This window comes from Rhinoraja longicauda, chromosome 19 (assembly GCF_053455715.1).
Source record: "Rhinoraja longicauda isolate Sanriku21f chromosome 19, sRhiLon1.1, whole genome shotgun sequence".
Taxonomy (NCBI): domain Eukaryota; kingdom Metazoa; phylum Chordata; class Chondrichthyes; order Rajiformes; family Arhynchobatidae; genus Rhinoraja; species Rhinoraja longicauda.
Genome location: NC_135971.1, coordinates 24,129,701 through 24,156,918, shown reverse-complemented (window position 1 = coordinate 24,156,918; position 27,218 = coordinate 24,129,701). Strand labels below are relative to the sequence as shown.

At 50.4% G+C, this 27,218-nt stretch overlaps 1 protein-coding gene across 1 annotated transcript; it reads left to right on the top strand.

Moving 5' to 3' along the window:
- The first annotated feature begins 2,160 nt into the window (after positions 1-2,160).
- On the top strand, positions 2,161-27,218 carry LOC144602739 (zinc-binding protein A33-like). Its single transcript, XM_078415878.1, is given in 7 exon segments — positions 2,161-2,618; positions 16,007-16,102; positions 21,122-21,355; positions 22,863-22,885; positions 23,602-23,714; positions 26,665-27,066; positions 27,069-27,218. Coding segments are annotated over 7 exon segments (1,416 nt in total). The 5' UTR covers positions 2,161-2,219; the 3' UTR covers position 27,218.

Below are 27,218 nucleotides of genomic sequence, written 5' to 3'. Positions count from 1 at the left end.
TATCTCCAGTGGCGTGTACGTCCTTGGATGTTTAGCCCTTCTAAAGTCCACAATCAGCTCCTTTGTTTTAGTGACATTCAAGAGGAGGCTATTGTCCTGACACCAGAGTGCCAGATCAGCCACTTCCTCCCGGTAGGCCTTCTCATCGTTGTTGGAGATCCGGCCCACCACCACAGTGTCATCAGCAAACTTGATGATGGAGTTTGAGCTGAACCTGGCCCCACAGTCATGTGTGTACAGGGAGTACAGTAGGGGGCTAAGGACGCAGCCCTGGGGGGGATCCTATGTTCAGGGTGAGGGAGCTAGATGTGTGTTCCCCCATCCTGACCACTTGGGGCCTGGCGGTGAGAAAGTCCAGGGCCCGGGCACACAGAGGGGTGCTAATCCCCAGTTCCAGCAGCTTCTCAACCAGTCTGCTGGGGACTATTGTGTTGAATGCTGAACTAAAGCCAATGAACAGCATCCTCACATAGCCCCTCTTCTGGCTGTCCAGATGAGAGAGAGCGGTGTGTAGAACCTGGGAGACCGCTTCATCCGTGAACCTGTTCGGACGGTATGCGAACTGCAGTGGGTCCATGTTGCGAGGAAGGAGGGCGCAGATGTGCTTCTTGACTAGCCTCTCAAAGCATTTCATGACAACACGCCCTGGCAGTGTGTGGCTGGACGGTTTAACACTAGTTTTTTCTTTGTTTTTTGTTTTTGTTTTGTTCTGTTTTCAAAAATATCCGCATTTATCTATTTATTTATTTATTTATTTATTTATTTAACCAAAAAGAATTTATTCAACAATTTACAACAATATCTACCATTCAAAATAATTGGAAAGAAAACACACCACTAGAATGCAGGTCAAACAAATATTCTTCAATGCCAAATATACCATTAAACAACTATTTCCCCACAAGGTCGTAAGGAATAGGAGCAGAATTAGGCCATTCGGCCCATCAAAAGTCTACTCCGCCATTCAATCATGGCTGGTCTATCTCTCCCTCCGAACCCCATTCTCCTGCCTTCTCCCCATAACCCCTGACACCCGCACTAATCAACAATCTATCTATCTCTGCCTTAAATATATCCACTGACTTGGCCTCCACAACCTTCTGTGGCAAAGAACTCCTATGATGTGGTTGTCCATGGTGGCACAGCGGTAGAGTTGCTGCCTTACAGCACTTGCAGCTCCGGAGACCCGTGTTCGATCCCGACTAAGGGCCAGGGCCGTTTTTACAGCATTATGGGCCCCAAAGCAGTGTACTGGGGCCCCTACCGTTACTCTCCCCCACCCCCCCTTTCCCTACCAGCCCCCCCCTGTCGTGCCGGCGAAAAGCACTTACCGAAAAGCACTTAGCGATGGACTTAGGGTGCTACATTGTTGCGAAAAGCACTTACAGATCGCTGTGAGAAGCACTTAGGGACCGAAAATGTTGCGAAAAAACGCACATATTGAACCTACTTTTTTAAAGTAGTATTTATTTATTGCAAGTCACTTAACATACACAGATCAGCATGGGGCCCCGATGCTCGTGGGGCCCCGGGCAAGTGCCCATCAGGCCCATGCGTTAAGACGGCCCTGCTAAGGGCTCTGTGTGTACGTAGTTTGTGCGTTCTCCCCGTGACCTACGTGGGTATTCTCAGAGATCTTCGGTTTCCTCCTACACTCCAAACACTCCAAAGGTTAATTGGCTTGGTGTATGTGTAAAATCGCCCTTAGTGTGTGCAGGATAGTGTTAATGTGCGGGGATCGCTGGTCGGTGCGAACTCGGTGGGCCGAAGGGGCCTGTTTCCGCGCTGTATCTCCAAACCAAGCGAGGCTAAAGATTCATGACCCTCTGACTGAGGAATCCTTATTAAGGATGCATTGCCCCCCCTCCCCCACCACGTGACAATTGTGTACGTTACTCCCCGAGCTGCAGCCTGTATGGCCTGAAGGAGGGTCTCGACCCGAAACGTCAACCCTTGCTTCTCTCCAGAGATGCTGCCCGTCCCGCCGAGTGACTCCATCTTTTTGTGTCCACCTTCAATGAAGGACTCATAGGGTTGAGACACATTTTTATCTCGCCTTGTGACACTGACCGCCCACTGCGGAGTCATAGTGAAAGCAGGAAGTGTAGAGTGTCTAAAAATACAGCGGTGGCCTGCGTGCGGAGTGGAGGGAGGTCGGCTTCGAGCGGCGCACAGAGAGAGAGAGAGAGAGAGAGGGGGGGAGAGACGGAGAGGAGAGAATGGCTGAGAGCTTGGGGCAGACTCTGCGCTGCGCCGTCTGCTCCCACATCTACTCTGAGCCCGTAACGCTGGACTGCGGCCACAACTTCTGCAGGGCATGTGTCTTGGGGCGGTGGGAGGGTGAGGAGGGCACTGTCACCTGCCCGCAGTGCTGCCAGCGGTTCCCCAGGAGGGAGCTGAAGACCAACCAGCTCCTCGCCACCTTGGTGACCAGCCTGGGTTTGCTGAACCTGGGTCCCAGCCCGGGGGTCGGCACGGAGCGGTGCCCGTCCCACCGGGAGCTGCCAATGCTCTTCTGCCCGAAGGATCTCACCCTGGTCTGCCCCGGCTGCCTGGCGCAAGGATCGGAGGGCAGGAACTCGCTGATACCCACGGAGGAAGCCTTTGCCCTCTGCCAGGTATGACCCCCCCCCCACCCCACCCCTCCACCTTACGGGGTACTGATTGAGAGTGATCAGCCATGATCGCATTGAATGGCGGTGCTGGCTCGAAGGGCTGAATGGCCTACTCCTGCACCTATTGTCTATTGTCTATTGTCTATTGTCTTAGTAGTTCTTAGGCTCTTAGTACCTGAACTGATGTGCAGCACTTTGGTCAACGTGGGTTGTTTCTAAATGTGCTATACAAATAAAATTGACTTGAATTGACTTGACTCCTTCAAATCTCATAACCTGCATGGCACTGGTGGAGCTGCTGCCTTGTAACAACAGAGAACCCGGATTCAATACTGACCTCAGGTGCTGTGTGTGTGTGTGTGTGTGTGTGTGTGTGTGTGTGTGTGTGTGTGTGTGTGTCGTAGAGTGATACAGTATGGAAACAGGCCCAATGCCCCAACTTGCCCACACCAGCCAACAATGCCCCAGCTACACCAGTCCCACCTGCCAACGCTTGGTCCATATCCCTCCAAACTTGTCCTATAAGGGTCTCGACCCGAAACGTCACCCATTCCTTCTCTCCCGAGATGCTGCCTGACCTGCTGAGTTACTCCAGCATTTTGTGAATACTATCCATGTACCTGTCCAACTGTCTTAAACGATGGAATAGTCCCGGCCTCAACTACCTCCTCTGGCAGCTCGTTACACACACCCACTGCCCTTTGTGTGAAAAAGTTACCCCTCAGATTCTGAAGAAGGGTCTCGACCCGAAACGTCACCCATTCCTTCTCTCCCGAGATGCTGCCTGACCTGCTGAGTTACTCCAGCATTTTGTGAATACTATCCATGTACCTGTCCAACTGTCTTAAAAGATGGGATAGTTCAAGCCCCAACTACCTACTCCGGCAGCTCGTTCCACACACCCACCGCCCTTTGTGTGAAAAAGTTACCCCTCAGATTCCTATGAAATCTTTTCCCCTTCACCTTGAACCTATGTCCTCTGGTCCTCGATTCCCCTACTCTGGGGAAGAGACCGTGCATCGACACGATCTATTCCTCTCGTGATTTTGTAGATCTCTGTAATAACTGGTTCCATCAATATGAAACACAGAACGCCACAGGACTCCCCTGTGCCTATCATATCATATTATATCATATATATACAGCCGGAAACAGGCCTTTTCGGCCCACCAAGTCCGTGCCGCCCAGCGATCCCCATACATTAACACTATCCTACACCCACTAGGGACAATTTTTACATTTACCCAGCCAATTAACCTACAAACCTGTACGTCTTTGGAGTGTGGGAGGAAACCGGAGATCTCGGAGAAAACCCACGCAGGTCACGGGGAGAACGTACAAACTCCTTACAGTGCAGCACCCATAGTCAGGATCGAACCTGAGTCTCCGGCGCTGCATTCGCTGTAAAGCAGCAACTCTACCGCTGCGCTACCGTGCCGCCCAAACTGTACAAATCCTCCCCCTTCTGTCGTGGGGTAGTCTGAGACTAACTCCCCCACCCCCCACCCCCCCTCAATCCTTGCACGTCCCCAATCCGTTGAAACGTGGTCACTTTAATTTCATGTATCATGCATCTGGGATCTTTCTGTCATGGGTCTCCTCCATTGTCAGAGTGAGGCTAAGTGTAAACTTGAGGAACAGCATCTCATATTTCGCATCGGTAGCTTACACCCCAGTGGTATGAATATTGATTTCAATAACTTCATGTACCCCCGGTATTCCCTCTCTCTCTATCTCTCCCCCACCCAAGTTGCACCAGTTCCTCATTTTCACCCAACAAACAGCTTCCTTTATCGTCGTTACTTTTTTGCATAACTTTCATTCATTGTTCTTTATCTCTCCACATCATCATCTATATCTCTCTCGTTTCCCTTTCCCCTCACTCTCAGTCTGAAGAAGAGTCTCGACCTGAAAAGTCACCCATTCCTTCTCTCCAGAGATGCTGCCTGTCCCGCTGAGTTACTCCAGCTTTTTGTGTCTATCTTCATGTATCTTATAGACAATAGACAATAGACAATAGGTGCAGGAGGAGGCCATTCAGCCCTTCGAGCCAGCACCGCCATTCAATGCGATCATGGCTGATCACTCTCAATCAGTACCCCGTTCCTGCCTTCTCCCCATACCCCCTCACTCCGCTATCCTTAAGAGCTCTATCCAGCTCTCTCTTGAAAGCATCCAACGAACTGGCCTCCACTGCCTTCTGAGGCAGAGAATTCCACACCTTCACCACTCTGCGTATCTTGTTGCGTTTTATGACTGTTGGCAGACCAATTTCCCTCCTGGGATAAATAGAGTTCTTGCGTATCGTGTACTGATTGAGAATGATCAGCCATGATCACATTGAATGGCAGTGCTGGCTCGAAGGGCCGAATGGCCTCCTCCTGCACCTATTGTCTATTGTCTATTGTCGTATCGTAAAGTATCGTGTGCAGGTAGATCCGTTGGCAAGCCATTAATTGATCGTGGTGAGGGTGGGAGGCAGGAGAATAGGTGGGGAGGGGGAAGGAGGGGAGTTGGTGAATGTGAGAGGGAGGATCATTTTGCAAGCGTACAGCGGAATGAGAGGGATGGACGGGATTGGGAGCTGGCCGTGATAGCCGAGGCTATTAGGCCGAATACCCTCCTGGGTCACAGTAAAAGAGAATGGAAGGGTAGAGAGACGGGATTGCATGAATGAGGACGCTGGAGGGAATTAAAACTCAGGCCAGGCCTAATGTGATGGGAGGAGGGTACTGATATGGATAGAAAATTGGTTGACAGACAGAAAGCAAAGAGTGGGGATAAATGGGTCCCTTTCAGAATGGCAGGCAGTAACTAGTGGGGTACCGCAAGGCTCGGTGCTGGGACCGCAGCTACTTACAACATACATTAATGACTTGGATGAAGGGATTAAAAGTACCATTAGCAAATTTGCAGATGATACAAAGCTGGGTGGTAATGTGAACTGTGAGGAAGATGCTATGAGGTTGCAGGGTGACTTGGACAGGTTGTGTGAGTGGGCGGATGCATGGCAGATGCAGTTTCATGTGGATAAGTGTGAGGTTATCCACTTTGGTGGTAAGAATAGGAAGGCAGATTATTATCTGAATGGTGTCAAGTTAGGAAAAGGGGACGTACAACGAGATTTGGGTGTCCTAGTGCATCAGTCACTGAAAGGAAGCATGCAGGTACAGCAGGCAGTGAAGAAAGCCAATGGAATGTTGGCCTTCATAACAAGAGGAGTTGAGTATAGGAGCAAAGAGGTCCTTCTGCAGTTGTACAGGGCCCTGGTGAGACCGCACCTGGAGTACTGTGTGCAGTTTTGGTCTCCAAATTTGAGGAAGGATATTCTTGCTATTGAGGGCGTACAGCGTAGGTATACTAGGTTAATTCCCAGAATGGCGGGACTGTCATATGTTGAAAGACTGGAACGACTAGGCTTGTATACACTGGAATTTAGAAGGATGGGAGGGGATCTTATCGAAACATATAACATTATTAAGGGGCTGGACACGTTAGAGGCAGGAAACATGTTCCCAATGTTGGGGGAGTCCAGAACCAGGGGCCACAGTTTAAGAATAAGGGGTAGGCCATTTAGAACGGAGATGAGGAAAAACTTTTTCAGTCAGAGAGTTGTGAATCTGTGGAATTCTCTGCCTCAGAAGGCAGTGGAGGCCAATTCTCTGAATGCGTTCAAGAGAGAGCTAGATAGAGCTGTTAAGAATAGGAGTCAGGGGGTATGGGGAGAAGGCAGGAACGGTACTGATTGAGAATGATCAGCCATGATCACATTGAATGGCGGTGCTGGCTCGAAGGGCCGAATGGCCTCTTCCTGCAACTATTGTCTATTGCCTATTGTGATGGAAAAACAAAGACATAAAATGCTGGAGTAACTCAGCCGGTCAGGCAGCATCTCTGGAGAACATGGATAGGTGATGTTGCGGGTCGAAGCCCTTCTTCAGACTGGAGGAGTGTCCCGCCTCGAAATGCCGCCCAATCCATATTCTCCAGAGATGCTGCCTGACCCGCTGAGTTACTCCAGCATTTTACGTCTTTGTTTTTCCACAACAGACCACCAAATAGGTCTGTCGTATACAGACCACCAAACAGCAGTAGGGAGGTTGGGGATAGCCTCAAGCAGGAAATTAGGGATGCGTGTAGCAAAGGTACAGAGGTTATCATGGGTGACTTTAATCTACATACAGATCGGGCCGACCAAATTGGTAACAGTGCTGAGGAGGAGGATTTCCTGGAATGTATATGGGATGGGTTTTTAAACCAATATGTAGACGAACCTACTAGAGGCCAGGCCATTCTAGTCTGGGTATTGTGTAACGAGAAAGGACTAGTTAGTGATCTTGTTGTGCTAGGCCCCTTGGGCACCAGTGACTCTAATATGGTGGAATTCTGCATTAGGATGGAGAGTGACACAGTTAATTCAGAGACGAGGGCCCTGAACTTGAACAAAGGTGACTTTGAAGGTAGGAGACAGCAATTGGCTAGAATAGACTGGCAAATTATACTTAATACTTCCATCGCCCGGTGCGGCTCGGCCGCGGGGCCTAACATCGCCTGGTGCGGCTCGGCCGCGGGGCCTAACATCGCCCGGTGCGGCTCGGCCGCGGGACTTAGCTACGCACGGCTCAGTCGCGGGGCCTTCCACCGCCCGGCTTGGCCGCGAGACATCTCAGCGCCCGGTGCGACTCGGCCGCGGGGACTTCCATCCCCTTGCGGGGACTGTGCGGGTCGGTCGGGGACGAGCTGTCTGTCCGTGGGCGTGGGGAAGAGAGTGGAAGTTTTGTTGCCTCCATCACAGTGAGGGGGTGTTTGGAGTCACTGTGATGGACGTTATGTGTTGGGGTCATGTGTCTTGTGTTCTTTTTTGTGTGTGACTGCTATGTAGTTTCGTTCGGTACCTTGGTACCTTCGTTGAACTGTTGTTGAACTGTTAAAAGGTTGACAGTGGAGAGTGGAGATGCAATGGTAAAGATTTAAAGATTGCATGGATGAACTCTAGAAATTGTTCATCCCTGTCTGGCGAAAAAATAAAACTGGGAAGGCGGGCCAACCGTGGCTGACGAGGGAAGTCAAGGATGGTGCTAAATCCAAGGAAGAGGCATATAAATTGGCCAGAAGATGCGGAAAACCAGAGGACTGGGAGAAATTTAGAACTCAACTGAGGAGGACAAAGGGGTTAATTAAGAGCGGGGAAAAAAGAGCGTGAAAGAAAGCTTGCGGTGAATATAAAAGCTGACTGTGAAAGTTTTTCTAGGTATGTTAAAAGGGAAAGATTAGTGGAGACGAATGTAGGTCCCTTACAGTCAGAGACAGGTGAACTTACAATGGGGAGCAAGGAAATGGCAGAACATTTAAACGAGTACTTTGGTTCTGTCTTCACTAAGGAAGACACAAACAATAGACAATAGACAATAGGTGCAGGAGGAGGCCGTTCGGCCCTTCGAGCCAGCACCGCCATTCAATGTGATCATGGCTGATCATTCTCAATCAGTACCCCGTTCCTGCCTTCTCCCCATACCCCCTGACTCCGCTATCCTTAAGAGCTCTATCCAGCTCTCTCTTGAATGCATTCAGAGAATTGGCCTCCACTGCCTTCTGAGGCAGAGAATTCCACAGATTCACAACTCTCTGACTGGAAAAGTTTTTCCTCATCTCCGTTCTAAATGGCCTACCCCTTATTCTTAAACTGTGGCCCCTGGTTCTGGACTCCCCCAACATTGGGAACATGTTTCCTGCCTCTAACGTGTCCAACCCCTTAATAATCTTATACGTTTCGATAAGATCTCCTCTCCTTCTAAATTCCAGTGTATAAAAGCCTAGTCGCTCCAGTCTTTCAACATATGAAAGTCCCGCCATTCCGGGAATTAACAATCTCCCAGAAATATTAGGCGATCGCAGATCTAGTGGCAGGGAGGAACTGAAGGGAATTCACATTAGTCAGAAAATGGTGTTAGGTAAACTGTTGGGACTGAAGACAGATAAATCCCCAGGGCCTGATGGTCTGCATCCCAGAGTACTCAAGGAGGTGGCCCTAGAAATCGTGGATGCATGGATCATGGATCATTTTCCAATGTTCTCTCGACTCTGGATTAGTTCCTGTGGACTGGAGGGTAGCCAATGTAACTGCACTTTTTAAGAAAGGAGGGAGTGAGAAAACAGGGAATTCAAGACCAGTTAGCCTTACATCGGTAGTGGGGAAGGTGCTGGAGTTGATTATTAAAGATGTAATAACAGCGCATTTGGAAAGCAGCGACGGGATCGGTCAAAGTCAGCATAAGAAAATAACTGCAGATGCTGGTACAAATCAATTTATTCACAAAATGCTGGAGTAACTCAGCAGGTCAGGCAGCATCTGGGGAGAGAAGGAATGGGTGACGTTTCGGGTCGAGACCCTTCTTCAGACAGTCTCGACCCGAAACATCACCCATTCCTTCTCTCCCGAGATGCTGGCTGACCTGCTGAGTTACTCCAGCATTTTGTGAATAAATCGGCCAAAGTCAGCATGGATCTATGATGGGGAAATCATGCTTGACTAATCTATTGGGATTTTTTGAGGGTGTAACAAGTAGAATGGATAAGAGAGAGCCAGTGGATGTGATGTATCTGGGCTTTCAAAAAGCCTTTGACAAGGTCCCACACAAGAGATTAGTGTGCAAAATTAGAGCACATGGTATTGGGGGGAGGGTATTGACATGGATAGAGAACTGGTTGGCAGACAGGAATTAACGGGTCCTTTTCAGAATGGCAGGCAGTGACTAGTGGGGTGCCGCAAGGCTCGGTGCTGGGACCCCAGTTATTTACAATATATATTAACGATTTAGATGAGGGAATTAAATGTGACATCTCCAAGTTTGCAGATGACACAAAGCTGGGTGGCAGCGTGAGCTTCGAACAGGATACTATGAGGCTGCAGTGTGACTTGGATAAGTTGGGTGAGTGGGCAGATGCAGTATAATGTGGATAACGTGAGGTTACCCACTTTGGTGGCAAGAACAGGAAGGCAGATTATTATCTGAAAGGTGTCAGATTAGGAGAAGGGGAGGTGCAACGAGACCTGGGTGTGCTTGTACATCAGTCACTGAAAGTAAGCATTCAGGGACAGCAGGCAACGAATAAAGCTAAAGACATGTTGGCCTTCATTGCGAGAGGATTTGAGTTTAGGAGCAAGGAGGTCCTACTGCAGTTGTACAGTTGTGAGACCGCACCTGGAGTATTGTGTGCAATTTTGGTCTCCTAATTTGAGGAAGGACATTACTGCTATTGAAGGAATGCAGCGTAGGTTCACCAGGTTAATTCCCGGGATGGCGGGGCTGATATATAATGAAAGAATGGGTCGACTGGGCTTGTATTCACTGGAATTTAGAAAGGTGTTATGCTGTTGTATGTTCTATTTTTGTTCTCAACACGCCAACTAACCGCAGTGTTGCTGACGTTAAGATCTCCTGCAGCCTTATTCTTGAGCAGTGAACTGTGGTGTTGTAGATGGCCAGAATAATGCGTTGTTGTAGATGGCCAGAATAATCACTAATTCAAGAGTCCCCCACTTCTGGAAACAGGGCTCGGGTGCAAATCCACTGCTGCAGCAAAGATAGACACAAAATGCTGGCGTGACTCATTGGGACAGGCAGCATCCTGGTCACAGGTTGACAAGCTGACAAGTTATTTGAGTTATAGAATCCGGCCATTCAGCCCGTCGAGTCTACTCCGCCATTCAATCATGGCTGATCCATGCCTCCTAACCCCATTAGTCATAGTCATAGAGTGATACAGTGTGGAAACAGGCCCTTTGGCCCAACTCGCCCACACCGCCAACAATGTCCCAGCTGCACTAGCCCCACTTGCCTGTGCTTGGTCCATATCCCTCCAAACCTGTCCTATCCATGTACCTGTCTAACTGTTCCTTAAACGATGGGATAGTCCCAGCCTCAACTACCTCCTCTGGCAGCTTGTTCCATACTTATCTTTGCAATTGACAAGTTAGATACGTATATAAAACCAATAGCCACCATTAAACTAGTGTTTCACACATCTTGTACTTTTACAATAACTGGAGTAGAGCAGTGGAAGTTACAAATATAATCTGGTAACCAGTAAAATGGACAAGGATGTGGTGTACCTGGACTTTCAGAAAGGCTTTGATAAGGTCCCAAACAGGAGATTAGTGGGAAAAATTAGAGCACATGGTATTGGGGGTAGGGTATTGACATGGATAGAAAATTGGTTGGCAGACAGGAAACAAAGAGTAGGGACTAACGGGTCCCTTTCAGAGTGGCAGGCAGCGACTACTGGGGTGCCACAAGGCTCGGTGCTGGGACCGCAGCTATTTACAATATACATGAATGAGTTAGATGAAGGAATTAAAAGTAACAATAGCAAATCTCCTGCCTTCTCCCCATAACCCTTGACACCTGTACTAATCAAGAAATTGTCCATCCCTGCCTTAAAAATATCCACTGCCTTGGCCTCCACAGCCCTCCGTGGCAATGAGTTCCACAGATTAACCACCCTGTGACTAAAGATGTTCCTCCTCACCTCCTGTCTAAAAGAGCGCCCTTTAATTCTGAAGCTATGACCTCTGGTCCTAGACTCCCCCACCGGTGGAAACATCCTTTCCACGTCCATTCTATCCAGGCCTTTCATTACTCTGTACGTTTCAATGAGGTCCAGCCTCAACCTTCTAAACTCCAGCGAGTGCAGGCCCAGTGCTGACAAACGCTCATCATATGCCAACCCACTCATTCCTGGAATCGTTCTTGTGAACCAACCTCCTCTGGACCCTCTCCAGAGCCAGCACATCCTTCCCCAGCACCCAAATTTGCTCACAGTACTCCAAAGTCGGCTTAACCAGTGCCTTGTAGAGCCTCAGCATTACATCTCTGAGGTGTAATCTCAGATGTGGTCAACCTGAGGAACACCTTCAGCAACAGACTGGTCCCACCAAGATGCAGCACACAACTCCACAGGAGACCCTTCTTCCCTGTGGCTATCAAACTGTACAACCCCTCCCCCTTCTGTCATGGGGTAGACTGACTAACCCCCCTCCCCCCTACCCAATCTTTGCACATCCCCAATCCTGGACTTTCCACTCGTCACTTTAATTTCATGTTTCATGTATCTTGTTGTGTTTTATGACAGTTGGCAGATCAATTTGATCAAGGATGAGAGGGGATCTTATCGAAATATATAAGATTATTAAGGGGTCGGACACGTTAGAGGCAGGAAACATGTTCCCAATGTTGGGGGAGTCCAGAACCAGGGGCCACAGTTTAAGAATAAAGGGTAGGCCATTTAGAACGGAGATGAGGAAAAACCTTTTCAGTCAGAGAGTTGTAAATCTGTGGAATTCACTGCCTCAGAAGGCAGTGGAGGCCAATTCTCTGAATGCATTCAAGAGAGAGCTAGATAGAGCTCTTAAGGATAGCGGAGTCAGGGGGTACGGGGAGAAGGCAGGAACGGGGTACTGATTGAGAATGATCAGCCATAATCACATTGAATGGCGGTGCTGGCTCGAAGGGCCGAATGGCCTACTCCCGCACCTATTGTCTATTGTCTAATTTCCCTCTGGGGATAAATAAAATTCTGTTGTATCGTATCGTATTCATATTTTATCGTGTCATATTGTATCGTATCTCTGGAGAGAAGGAATGGGCGACATTTAAGGTCGAGTCCCTTCTTCAGACTGAGTCAGGGGAGAGGGAGACACAGAGATATGGAAGGGTAAGGTGTGAAAACGAGAGATCAAAGGGGACGCAGCTCAAGGCAAATGTAGAATAGATCATTGTCAGCTGAGGGGAAGATGCCAACGAGGCAAAATTTAATCAGGAGGACAGTCAGACTGGTCGGAGAAGTCAGATGGGGAAGGGATGGGGAGAGAGGGAAAGCAAGGCTTATTTGAAGCTAGAGAAATCAAAATCAAACCGCTGGGGTGTAAGCTCCCCAAGCGAAAGATGAGATGCTGTTCCTCCAATTTGCGCTGGGCCTCACTCTGACAGTGGAGGAGGCCCAGGACAGAAAAGCCAGTGTGGGAGTGGGAGGGGGAGTTGAAGTGCTTGGTAACTGCGAGATCAGGTAGGTCTAGGCGGACTGATGCAGCAATGTTGGAACACCCCCACCCCCCCCCAGCCCTGCGATAGTTTCCCCCCTCCCCCCCACCTCCGCACTGGAACCGACTCATAACCTGCCTTACGGTCATTTCCTAGTGACGGGTGGGTTCCTGTTCAGAGAATCGAATTTCCAAATATAAACTTTGTTCAGACTAAAAATAAATGCAAGGCAATAACTGTGCAAAAAGCTCTTCAGACTTCCCCAGCTGCCAGTTTTCTTTAGTTGAGAGATACAGCGTGTAAACAGTCCCTTCGGCCCACCGAGTCCGTGCCAACCAGCGACCACCCCGTACACTAGCGTTGTCCTACACGCACCGGGGACAATTTGCAAAGGGCCAACTAATCTACAAACCTGTAGGTCTTTGGAGAGTGGGAGGAAACCATGATTGAGTGAGCTGTAACACCGACCACTTCCTCTCTGCACTGTGGACTGTGGGGAGAGAGATAAGTATCTCTTTATAGTCATTCAAAACATCCCAATGCAAGTTGCTCCCCCCCAGCTCAGTACCATTGTTTAGTTTATAATAATAATAATAATAATAATGCATTACATTTATATAGCGCTTTTCATATACTCAAAGACGCTTTACAGGGATTTAGAGAACATAGGGAAGTGAATAAATAGATAAATATGTAAACGAACAGAGAAAGGAGACAGAAGGTGAGGTGACCTTCAGTGGTTGAAGGCAGTGCTGAACAGGTGAGACTTCAGTGATGTTTTGAATGTGGTGAGTGTGGAGGAGTCTCTGACGGTTTGGGGTAGTGAGTTCCAGAGGGTGGGAGCAGCGATGGAGAAAGCCCTGTCCCCCCAGGATCTGAGTTTGGTCCGGATGTGGGGGGATAGGAGATTGGCAGCGGCAGAGCGGAGGGTGCAGGTGGGAGTGTGCCTGTGGAGGAGGTCGGTCAGGTAGGATGGGGCCAGGTTATGGGGAGGGCTTTGTAGGTCATGAGGAGGATTTTGTACTGGATTCTCTGGGGGATGGGGAGCCAGTTTAGAAACAAAGAACTGTGGATGCCCTTGTGGACTGTGCAACCAACCCTGTCGATCTTGGACAATATAGCTCACCCCCTCCAATACACCCTGGTCAACAGACTGCTTCCACCAAGATGTATAAGAAAATAACTGCAGATGCTGGTACAAATCGATTTATTCACAAAATGCTGGAGTAACTCAGCAGGTCAGGCAGCATCTCGGGAGAGAGGGAATGGGTGACGTTTCGGGTCGAGACCCTTCTTCAGACTGATGTCAGGGGGGGCGGGACAAAGGAAGGATATAGGTGGAGACAGGAAGATGGAGGGAGATCTGGGAAGGAGGAGGGGAAGAGAGGGACAGAGGAGCTATCTAAAGTTGGAGAAGTCGATGTTCATACCACTGGGCTGCAAACTGCCCAGGCGAAATATGTGGTGCTGTTCCTCCAATTTCTGGTGGGCCTCACTATGGCACTGGAGGAGGCCCATGACAGAAAGGTCAGACTGGGAATGGGAGGGGGAGTTGAAGTGTTTGAAGTTCAGACTGAAGAAGGGTCTCGACCCGAAACGTCACCCATTCCTTCTCTCCCGAGATGCTGCCTGACCTGCTGAGTTACTCCAGCATTTTGTGAATAAATCGCTTCCACCAAGATGCAGGACAGAACGCCACAGGAGGTCCTTCTTCCCTGTCACCCTCCCCTCCCAAACCTTTGGACATCCCCCAAGCCTTTCCACTTTAATGCCATGTTTTGTGTATTTTGGGTTTCATGTGTCCTGTGTTTTTACGACTGCTGGCAGATCAATTTCCCTCCTGGGATAAATAAAAATCTGTCGTATTGTAATCGTAACGTATCGTATCATATAGTTATATCCAAAGATGGACGCGGTGTGCTGGAGTAACTCAGCGGGTCAGGAAGACCAGAACAAGGGGCCAGGAAGACCAGAACAAGGGGCCACAGTTTAAGAATAAGGGGTAGGCCATTTAGAACGGAGATGAGGAAGAACTTTTTCAGTCAGAGAGTGGTGAAGGTGTGGAATTCTCTGCCTCAGAAGGCAGTGGAGGCCAGTTCGTTGGATGCTTTCAAGAGAGAGCTGGATAGAGCTCTTATGGATAGCGGAGTGAGGGGGTACGGGGAGAAGGCAGGAACGGGGTACTGATTGAGAGTGATCAGCCATGATCGCATTGAATGGCGGTGCTGGCTCGAAGGGCTGAATGACCTCTTCCTGCACCTATTGTCTATTGTCTATTGACTGAAATTTGAAAGACTCTATTTCGGTCTGAAGAAGGGTCCCAACCCGAAATGTCACCCATCCTTTTCTCCAGAGATGCTGCCTGACCCGCTGAGTTACTCCTGCACTTTGTGTCTATCTCCAGAGATGCTGCCTGACCCGCTGAGTTACTCCTGCACTTTCTGTTTATCCATATTTACTTCAGTTTAGTTTAGTACTGTGTAGGTTAGTTTAGATAAGAGATACAGCATGGAAACAGGCCCTTCGGCCCACCGGGTCCGCGCCGACCAGCGATCCCTGAACATTAACACTATTCTACACACACTAGGGACAATTTACAATTTTAACAAGCCAATTCGCCAACAACACTCCAAAGACATACAGGCATGTAGGTTAATTGGCTTGGTGTATTCGTAAATTGTCACTAGTGTGTGTAGCATTGTGTTAATCATATCATATCATATATATACAGCCGGAAACAGGCCTTTTCGGCCCACCAAGTCCGTGCCGCCCAGCGATCCCCGTACATTAACACTATCCTACACCCACTAGGGACATTTTTTACATTTACCCAGCCAATTAACCTACAAACCTGTACGTGTTTGGAGTGTGGGAGGAAACCGAAGATCTCGGAGAAAACCCTCGCAGGTCACGGGGAGAACGTACAAACTCCTTACAGTGCAGCACCCGTAGTCAGGATCGAACCTGAGTCTCCGGCGCTGCATTCACTGTAAAGCAGCAACTCTACCGCTGCGCTACCGTGCCGCCCTAAGTGCAGGGATCGCTGGTCGGCGTGGGCTCGATGGGCCGAACGGCCTGTTTCTGGGCTGTATCTCTAAACCAAACAAAACTGAGAAGTGCTTGTGCTGGAGAGGGTGCAGGGGGGATTCAGCTGGGGTGTTGGCTAGGCGGCACGGTGGCGCAGCGGTAGACTAGCTGCTTGACAAGTCAGGATCGAACCCGGGTCTCTGGCGCTGCGTGGCAGCAACTCTACCGCTGCGCCACTCCCGCTACCTTGTTCCTCGATTCTGGGTAAACCCCCCCCCCCTCCGCAACTTCTCGTGACTTACCCACCCCTGTGTGTTCCCCAAGGAGATGCTGGAGAGCTCGGCGACGTTCCTGGAGAAGAGACTGGAGGAGTACAGAGAGGCAGAGGTCAGCCAGGCGTCTCGGACCACCCAAACGGCGGTGAGCCTTGTACCACTTGTGTAGGGGGCGCTGAGAGCAACTCTCAGGAACCTCCTCCCACCCTCCGTCCCACCACCCCCCCCCCCCCCCCCCCCCCCCATCGCCCATGTGTCCGATGATCTCACTGGGTCCCACCTACCCGTCTCACCGCTCCCGCCAATGGATGCCACCCCCCAAGCCAGCTCTGTCCCGCACAGAAACCACTCATCCTTCCCCTCCCCTCACTCACTACATTGGATGCCACTTGCCCATGCCTGCGATCTCTAGGCTGAATCCCACCTACCCATCCCCCGTGCTCTCTGCCATTATCATAGAGTCATAGAGTGATACAGTGTGGAAACAGGCCCTTCGGCCCAACTCGCCCACAACGGCCAACAATGTCCCGGCTACACGAGTCCCCCCTGCCCGCGCTTGGTCCATATCCCACCAAACCTGTCCTATCCATGTGCCTCTCTAACTGTTTCTTAAACGTTGGGATAGTCCCAGCCTCAACTGCCTCCTCTGGCAGCTCGTTCCATACACCCACCACCCTTTGTGTGAAAACGTTTACCCTCAGATTCCTATTAAATCTTTTCCCCTTCACCTTAAACCTGTGTCCTCTGGTCCTCGATTCCCCCTTCTCTGGGCAAGAGATTCTGTGCGTCTACCAGATCTATTCCTCTCATGATTTTATTCACCTCTATAAGATCACCCCTCATCCTCCTGCACTCCAAGGAATAGAGACCCAGCCTACTCAACCTCTCAACAGACAATAGGTGCAGGAGGAGGCCATTTGGCCCTTCGAGCCAGCACCGCCATTCACTGTGATCATGGCTGATCATCCACAATCAGTACCCCGTTCCTGACTTCTCCCCATATCCCTTGACTCCGCTATCTTTAAGAGCTCTATCTAACTCTGTTGAAAGCATCCAGAGAATTGGCCTCCACTGCCTTCTGAGGCAGAGAATTCCACAGATTTACAACTCTCTGAGTGAAAAGGTTTTCCCACATCTCCTTTCTAAATGGCCGACCCCTTATTCTTAAACTGTGGCCCCTGGTTCTGGACTCCCCCAACTTCGGGAACATGTTTCCTTTTGCTCAGACCCTATAGTCCTGGCAACATCTATGTAAAACTTCTCTGAACCCTTTCAAGCTTGACAACATCTTTCCTTTAGCATGGTGCTCAGAACTGAACACAATACACTAAATGTGGTCTCGCCAACATCTTATACAACTGTCCTACAATAAAACCCACTCTCTGTCCCACCCCAAATCCCACCTACCCATCCCAACGATCCCTATACTGAATCCTAGAGGCTCCATAAGGCGCTGGTCAGGCCACATTTGGAGTACTGTGAGCAAATTTGGGCCCCATATCTGAGGAAGGATGTGCTGGCTCTGGAGAGGGTCCAGAGGAGGTTTACAAAAACAATCCCAGGAATGAGTGGGTTAACATATGATGAGCACTTGACAGCAATGGGCCCTCTATTCACTGGAGTTGAGAAGTTTTGAGGGGGGACCTCATTGAAGCTATAGAACAATGGAAGGCACAGAGTGGATATTGAGAGGATGTTTCCACTGTTGGGAGAGTCTAGGACCAGAGGTCATAGCCTCAGAATTATAGGGCGCTCTTTTAGAAAGGAAATGAGGAGGAACTTCTTTAGTCAGAGGGTAGTTAATCTGTGGAACTCATTGCCACACAGGGCTGTGGAGGCCGTCAGTGGATATTTTAAAGGCAGAGATAGACAAATTCTTGGTTAGAACGGGTGTCAAGGGTTATGGGGAGAAGGCAGGAGAATGGGATTAGGAGGCAGAGATCAGCCATGAATGAATGGCGGAGTAGACTCGATAGGCAGAATGGCCTAATTCTACCATAAACTTGTGCACATGTGAATCCTACCCAACAATTTGCTCTGCCCTCTGCCCTGGGATGAATCCCACCCGTCCCCTGCTCTCTGTCCCACCCACCCATCCCACCCATCTGTACATGAAGCCGAGCCACCCTCATCCACTCTCTGTCCCATAGTGAACCCTACCCACCCTTTCCCTTGCCCTCAGTCCTGTGATACACCCCAAATGTTTTTCCTCATCTCAGTGCTAAATGGCCTACCTCTTATTCTTACACTGTGACCCCCCATGGTTCTGGACTCATCCCAACACCGGGAACATTTGTCCTGCATTTGGCCTGTCCAATCCCTTAGGAATCTTATATGTTTCTAAAATTCCCCACTCCAAATCCCACTCACCCATCCCACTGATCTTTGCACTAGATCCCACCCCCTCCTGCCCGACACAAATCCCACCCTCCTTTCCCCAAGATTCTTACACTGAATCCCACCTGCCCACCCCCCTTCCACTCTCTGTGCCACCTACCCGTCCCACATGGAATCCCCCTCCCCGCTCTCTGACACAAACTGAATCTCACCCACATTTTGCCGCTATCCAACACCCCCACTGGATCTAAATCCCACCCACTGAGAGATGTGACCTGCGTTGGGAATCGAACCCCCCCCTGACTGGGACACCTGCCCTCGGCCCACGGATTCTAAGGCTGCTCGCCGCCGCCACCTGGTGGTGGAAGCGATAGCGGACAGCAAGCATCAACACGCGACGTGTCTATGTGTGTGTGTGTGTGTGGGTGTGGGTGCGTAAGTGTGTGGGTGTTAATGTCGGTGTTACTGTGTGCGTGTGAGTCTGTATGCATGTGCGTGTCTTGTGTCTGTGTGAGATGCAAATGTGAGCGCTCACAATCATGATGCTCGAGACAATCTAGAGAAACAAAGTATTTTATTTGCAAGTCTGCAGAGTTGGGTGCCTTCCCCTCTCAAGACACACCGAGGTCGGGAAAATCCCTTCTTTTTATTCACTTCACTTTACAATTGTCACACCTTAAATTCCTCCCCTCTGGACTCCTTCCAATCGGAGCACTGAGGTGCACAATCTAACGACACCGCCCCTGTTCCCTCCCACATCATACATCGCATGTGCATTTAAATGAGGCATCTTGTCATGCGGGGCGTTTTATCTTATTAGGCAGGCGCAGTACAGAGTAGTTCATGCCCTCTGTTCTAGTTCTTTGGATATCTTGCCCTCTCTCCTAGTGCTCTGGTTATCTTGTGCTCTCTCTGCTAGTTCTTTGGATATCTTGCCCTTATCCTTGGAATGTCACCATTTGTTCTTGCGGTTCTTATCTAGCCGAGCACAGTCGGGTCAGCTATTTATCATGGTCCTTAGTTTAAATCAATTATCCCTTTTTACTTCTCTCTCACATCTGTGTGTGGGTCGGTCTTTCTGTGTTTGTCTGTGTGTGCCTGTTCCTTGTCCGTGTGTGTGTGTGTGTGTGTGTGTGTAAGCGCGTCTGCATTGGTCTATATCTATGTCTGTATATATGTGCCGGTTTGTGTGTGTATGTTTATATGTGTCTGCATGTGTGTGTGCGTGTCTGTGTGTGCGTATGTCTACATGGGTGTCAATCTGCGTGTATATGTTTGTGCGATTATTGGACTTTGTGTCAGTCTGTGTATGTGTTTATTTTTGTATGTGTGTGTGCCTGTGTGTGTTAATCTGTGTGTGTGCTCATGTGTGTGTGTGTGTGTCAGTCTGTGTGTGTATATTTATCTGTGTGTCTGTGTATGTATTGGTCTGTGTGTCAGTCTGTATATATGTTTATAACTGTGTGTCTCTGTGTGTATCTGTCTGTGTGTGTTGATCTGCATGTGTGTTTGTGTGTGCTTTTGTGTGTATGTGTGTCAGTCTATGTGTATGTATGTGGGTGTATTGGTCTCTGTGTGTATGTTTTGTCTGTGTATGTTGTGTGTGTGGCTGTCCGTGTGCATGTCTGTACGTGTGTGCCAGTCTGTGTGTGTATGTTGATCTGTGTGTGCGTGTGAGTGTCAGAGTTTATGTCTGTGCGTGTATGTTTACCTGTGTGCTTATCGGTGTGTGTGTATGTTGATCTGTGTGTGTGTGTGAGTGTCAGAGTTTATGTCTGTGCGTGTATGTGTGTGTGTGTATGTGTATATGTCTGTATTTGTATGTTTATCTGTGTGTGTGTGTGTGTGTGTGTGTGGATGTCTGTTTGTTTGTGGCTGCACGTGTATGCTTAGTTTGGAGATACAGTGCGGAAACAGGCCCTTCGGCCCACCGAGTCCGCGCCGACCAGCGATACCCGCACGCGAACACTATCCTACACACACTAGGGACAATATTTTCATTTACCAAGCCAAGTAACCTACAAACCTATACGTCTTTGGATTATCTGTGTGTGTGTCTGTGCATGTGTGTGCGTGCGCGTGTGTGCGTGTGTGTTTATGTGTGTGTGTGTGTGTGTGTGTGTGTGTGTGTGTATGGCTGTCCGTGTACATTTCTGTGTGTGTATGTCTGTGTGTGTGTCTGTGTATGTTTATATGTGTGTGTGTATGTTTATATATGTGTGTGTATATGTATGTTTATATGTGTGTGTCTGTGTATGTTTGTGTGTGTGTGTGTGTGCGTGTGTGTTTGTTGTGTGTGCTTGTGTGTGTTGTGTGTATGGGTGTCTGTATATGTCTGCGTGTGTGTGTGTTTATCTTTGTGTGTGTGTGGGTGTTGTGTGTATGCCTGTCTGTGTATCTCTGTGTGTGTGGTGTGTGTGCAGACAGGAGGGGTTTGTCTTTGTGTGTGTGGGTGTTGTGTGCATGAATGTCCGTGTATCTGTCTGTGTGTGTGCATGTGTGTGCGTGTGTGTGTGTGGGTGTTGTGTGTATGGGTGTCTGTATATGTCTGCGTGTGTGTGTGTGTTTATCTGTGTGTGGGTGTTGTGTGCATGAATGTCCGTGTATCTGTCTGTGTGTGTGCATGTGTGTGTGTGTGTGTGTGTTGTGTGTATGGATGTCTGGGTATATGTCTGCGTGTGTGTGTGTGTGTTGTGTGTGTGTGTTGGTGTTTTGTGTATGAATGTCCGTGTATCTCTGTGTGTGTTGTGTGTGTGCAGACAGGAGGGGTTTGTTCTACCCGAGTCACCCCTTCACCCACTCACCCCGCGGTCTCTCTCGTGACCAGGAGTTGGCGGAGAGTCTCCGGGAGAGCATTGAGGGGCAGTTCGGCGCCATGCACCAGTTCCTGCGGGAGCAGGAGAGAGGCCTGCGGGAGCGGCTGGGCCAGGAGTCCCAGGGGCTGGTGCAGACCCTGGAGGCCAACCTCATGCTGCTGGCCAAGAGAAGCAACTCCATCGAGAAGCTGATCGCGGAGATCCGCTCTCTCGTCAACGCCAAGGACCGCGCCAGGCTCCTCACGGTGAGACCAGACCCACTTACAGCGGCGGCACGGTGGCGCAGCGGTAGAGTTGGTGCCTTACAGCGCGTTCTGCGTCAGGGACCCGGGTTGGGTGACCCAGGCGAAGTTACCGGAAGGTATTTATTCATAAAAAGCTGGAGTAACTCAACAGGTCAGGCAGCATCTCGGGAGAGAAGGAATGGGTGACGTTTCGGGTCGAGACCCTTCTTTAGAATAAAGATCTCGACGGAAAAGTCACCTATTTCTTTTCTCCAGAAATGCTGTCTGACCCGCTAAGTTACTCCAGCTTTTTGCTCCTATGTTTAGTTTAGTTTAGTTTAGCTTAATTTAGTTCAGTTTAGTTTAGTTTTTTATTTTTATTTTTGTGTAGTTTAGTTTTGTTTGGTTTAATTTTGTTTATTTTATTTTTTTAGTGTAGTTTAGTTAAGTTTATTTTATTTTATTTTAGTTTGGTTTAGAATAGTTTAGATTAGATTAGATTAGATTAGATTAGATTAGATTAGACTAGATTAGATTAGACTAGACTAGACTAGACTAGACTAGATTAGATCAGATCAGATCAGACCAGACCAGATTAGACTAGACTAGACTAGATTAGATTAGATTAGATCAGATCAGACCAGATTAGACTAAACTAGACTAGACTAGACTAGACTACTAGACCAGATCAAATCAGATCAGAATAGATTAGATTAGATCAGATCAGATTAGATTAGATTAGATTAGATCAGATCAGATTAGATCATATTCGATTAGATTCGATTCGATTAGATTAGATTAGATTAGATTAGATTAAATTAGTTTAGGTTAGATCAGATCAGATCAGATTAGATTAGATCGGATTAGATTCGATTAGATTAGATTTGATTCGATTCGATTAGGTTAGATTAGATTAGATTAGATTAGATTATTTTAGTTTAGTTTGGTTTAGATTAGATTAGATTAGATTAGTTTAGTTTAGTTTAGTTTGGATTAGTTTAGTTTAGTTTAGTTTAGTTTAGTTTAGTTTAGTTTAGGAAGTATCTCAGGGATCTGAGGGGAGAAGGTTTCCCTCGCCTGAGGTTTGGTTTAGTTCAGAGATACAGCGTGGAAACAGGCCCTTCGGCCCACCGAGTCCGCACCGACCAACGTACACCAGCGCTATGCTACACACTCGGGACAATTTATATTTGTTACCGAAGCTAACTAACCTACAAACCTGTACGCCTTTGGGAGTGTGGGAGGAAACCGAAGCAGCCGGAGAAAACCCACGCGGTCACGGGGAGAACGTACAAACTCCGTACAGACAGCACCCGTAGTCGGGATGGAACCCGGGTCTCTGGCGCTGCGAGGCAGCAACTCTACCGCTGCGAGTGAGGACAGCAGTAATGTGCAGTAATGTGTGTGTGTGGGTGTTGGTGGGGGTTGTGGGGTGGGGGGGGGGGTCATGGGTTTACGGGGAGAAGGTGCATCTCCGCTTAAAGCTTATGGCTAGGTGCATTAATTGTCTTTGGTTTTGTTTGTTCAGGAAGTGAAAGACGTTCTCCAAAGGTAAGTGTGTTCACACTAACTGTTGTTCCAAATCAAACCACTTCAACTTAGCTCAATACGATACAGAGTGCTGGAGTAACTCAGCGGGTCAGGCAGCATCTCTGGAGAACATGGACAGGTGGCGTTTCGGGTCAGAACCCTTCTTCAGACCAAAGATTTTCCAGAGATGCTGCCTGACCAGCTGAGTTACTCCATATACACACTCACATCCAATGCACACTCGCGCGTGCACACTCAGTGCACACGAACGTGGCACACTCACATTCAACGCACACTTGTACCTGCACACATTGTGCACACTTACGTGCACACTGCACACTCACGTTCAATGCACACTGACGCTTACACGCTCAAACAGAGTGCACACTCGCGTGTAAAATAACATCCAATGCACACTCACGCGTGCACAGTCACACACTCAGTGCGCACTTGTACGTGCACACTCAGATTCAATGCACCCCAAAATGCACACTCGCGCCCACATTGCACACCCACTCTTGCACACTCACGTGTGCACGCTCACACTCGCTGCGCGCTCGCCTCACACACTCACGAATGCACACTCGTGTTCAGTGCACATGTACTTTCCGTGCACACTCACACACACACACACACACACACACTCACACACGCCGGGGAGCCGGGAGCGCGCCCGGAGGAGTCGGGGCGCGCCAGGGTCGACGGGGCGCGGTTAATGATGAGCGCTGCCGTTGCAGGAGCGATCTGCACCGGGAGCCGGTGCTGCCTCCGCCCGAGGTCAGTCTGGGCGAGTTACGGGGGCCGCTGCAATATGCGGCCTGGAAGCGCATGCTGGAGGTTATCAGCCCAGGTACGTCCGCGGTACCCCCGCCTCTCTCACTCCATCCCCCGACCCTCTCCCTCCCTCCCCCCTTCTGGGACCCCCCCTCCCCCTCTCTCACTCCCAACCCTGACATAGAAACATAGAAAATAGGTGCAGGAGTAGGTCATTCGGCCCTTCGAGCCTGCACCGCCATTCAATAGGATCATGGCTGATCATCCAACTCAGTATCCCGGTACCTGCCTTCTCTCCATACCCCCCTGATCCCTTTAGCAAAAAGGGCCACATCTAACTCCCTCTTAAATATAGCCAATGAACTGGTCTCAACTACCTTCTGTGGCAGAGAATTCCACAGACTCACCACTCTCTGTGTGAACAAAAACGTTCTCATCTCGGTCCTAAAAGACTTCCCCCTTATCCTTAAACTGTGACCCCCTTGTTCTGGACTTACCCAACATCGGGAACAATCTTCCTGCATCTAGCCTGTCCAACCCCTTAAGAATTTTGTAAGTTTCTATAAGATCCCCCCTCAATCTTCTAAATTCCAGCGAGTACAAGCCGAGTCTATCCAATCTTTCTTCATATGAAAGTCCTGCCATCCCAGGAATCAATCTGGTGAACCTTCTCGGTACTCCCTCTATGGCAAGAATGTCTTTCCTCAGATTAGGAGACCAAAACTGTACGCAATACTCCAGGTCTGGTCTCACCAATGCCCTGTACAACTGCGGCAGAACCTCCCTGCTCCTGTACTCAAATCCCCTCGCTATGAATGCCAACATACCATTCGCTTTCTTCACTGCCTGCTGCACCTGCATGCCTACTTTCAATGACTGGTGTACCACGACACCCAGGTCTCGTTGCATCTCCCCTTCTCCTAATCGGCCACCATTCAGGTCTGCTTTCCTGTTCTTGCCACCAAGTGGATAACCTCACCTTTATCCACATTATACTGCATCTGCATGCCTTTGCCCACTCACCTAACCTATCCAAGTCACGTTGCAGCCTCCTAGCATCCTCCTAGACAATAGACAATAGACAATAGACAATAGGTGCAGGAGTAGGCCATTCAGCCCTTCGAGCCAGCACCGCCATTCAATGCGATCATGGCTGATCACTATCAATCAGTACCCCGTTCCTGCCTTCTCCCCATACCCCCTCACTCCGCTATCCTTAAGAGCTCTATCCAGCTCTCTCTTGAAAGCATCCAACGAACTGGCCTCCACTGCCTTCTGAGGCAGAGAATTCCACACCTTCACCACCCTCTGACTGAAAAAGTTCTTCCTCATCTCCGTTCTAAATGGCCTACCCCTTATTCTCAAACTGTGGCCCCTTGTTCTGGACTCCCCCAACATTGGGAACATGTTTTATCTGCCTCTAATGTGTCCAATCCCCTAATTATCTTATATGTTTCAATAAGATCCCCCCTCATCCTTCTAATTCCAGTGTATACAAGCCCAATCGCTCCAGCCTTTCAACATACGACAGTCCCGCCATTCCGGGAATTAATCTAGTGAACCTACGCTGCACGCCCTCCATAGCAAGAATATCCTTCCTCAAATTTGGAGACCAAAACTGCACACAGTACTCCAGGTGCGGTCTCACCAGGGCCCGGTACAACTGTAGAAGGACCTCTTTGCTCCTATACTCAACTCCTCTTGTTACGAAGGCCAACATTCCATTGGCTTTCTTCACTGCCTGCTGTACCTGCATGCTTCCTTTCATTGACTGATGCACTAGGACACCCAGATCTCGTTGAACTCCCCCTCCTCCTAACTTGACACCATTCAGATAATAATCTGCCTTTCTATTCTTACTTCCAAAGTGAATAACCTCACACTTATCTACATTAAACTGCATCTGCCATGTATCCGCCCACTCACGAGCTAACACTGTCCCCCAGCTTCGTGTCACCCTCTTCCTCCCTCCCCCCTTCCGGGATCCCCACGTCTCTCGCTCCCAACCCTGACCCTCTCCCTCCCCCCCCCGTCCAGGACCCCCGCCTCTTGCTCCCCCAGCCCCGACCCTCTCCCTCCCGTCCCGCCCTCTACACCCACCCCACCCAGTCGCTCTCCCCCAACCCCACCCTGCTCGTCACCCCACCCCCTCGGACCCTCGCCCCTTTCCCCCAGGACAACGAACTTCTGTTCCGCCCCCCCCCCCCCCCCCCCCCCCCCACCACTTACACCCTACTCTCTCCCACCCCTCCCCTCGGGACCACCGACTCCATCTTTCTCCGCCGGACCCCCCCGACCCGACCCGACCCTCCATTCCCTTCACGCTCACCCACCCCCTACCACCGGGACGGTCCCTTCACCGGGGGTCTCCGCCACCTCCAGGACTCCGCAGGGCCCCGGTCTCATCCATCTCCCTCCACCTCCCTCGCTTTCCCTTCCCCCCCCCTCCCTACCGTCCATCGCTCCCCCTCTTCTCCCCTCCCCCTCGCGCTTCTCGCCTCTCTCTCTCCTCTCTCTCTCTCTCCTCTCTCTCTCTCTCTCTCTCTCTCTCTCTTCTCTCTCTCTCTCCCCCTCCCTCTCCCTCTCCCTCTCCCTCTCCCCTTGCTCCGGGCGCAGTCTGACCCCTCTCCCTCTCCCTCTCCCTCTCCCCTCCCTCTCCCTCTCCCTCTCCCTCTCCCTCTCCCTCTCCCTCTCCCTCTCCCTCTCCCTCTCCCTCTCCCTCTCCCTCTCCCTCTCCCTCTCCCTCTCCCTCTCCCTCTCCCTCTCCCTCTCTCCCTCTCCCTCTCCCTCTCCCTCTCCCTCTCCCCCTCCCTCTCCCTCTCCCCCTCTCCCTCTCCCTCTCTCTCTCTCTCTCCCTCTCCCCCTCCCCCTCCTCTCCCTCTCCCTCTCCCCCTCCCTCTCCCCCTCTCCCTCTCCCTCTCCCTCCTCCCTCTCCCTCTCCCTCTCCCTCCCTCCCTCTCCCCCAGCTCCGAGCGCAGTCTGACCCCCCCCCCCCTCTCCCCCTCTCTGCCCCCACCCCCCCCCAGCTCCGGCCCTGCTGACGCTAGACCCGGACTCGGCCAGCCCCTGCCTCATCCTGTCCAAGGACCACACCATGGTGAAGCGGCGGGCCAAGCTGCGGCAGATGCCGGCGAGCAGCAGGCGTTTCACGGTGTGCGCCGCGGTGCTGGCCGCCCAGGGCTTCTCTGCGGGCCGCCACTACTGGGAGGTGGACGTGGAGGCCTCGCCCGCCTGGATCGTGGGCGCCGCCGGAGAGAGCGCGGAGCGGGGCGAGGATGTCCCCCTCACCCCCGACAACGGCTTCTGGACGGTGAGGCTGTGGAACGGCAAAGTGCACTGGTGCGGAGACGGCACCGGCACCGGCGGCTCGGCCTCTTGCTCCGACCTCCGGCCCGACAGGGTGGGCATCTTCCTGGACTACGAGGGCGGCAGCTCTCCTTCTACGACGCCCGCTGCATGTCCCACCTCTGCACCTTCTACCACCGCTTCCGCGAACCGCTCTACCCTTTCCTCTTCCCTCTGAGCGGACCCGACACGTCCGACACTGAGGTGCTCAGGCTGTTTCACTTGAGGTTGTGAG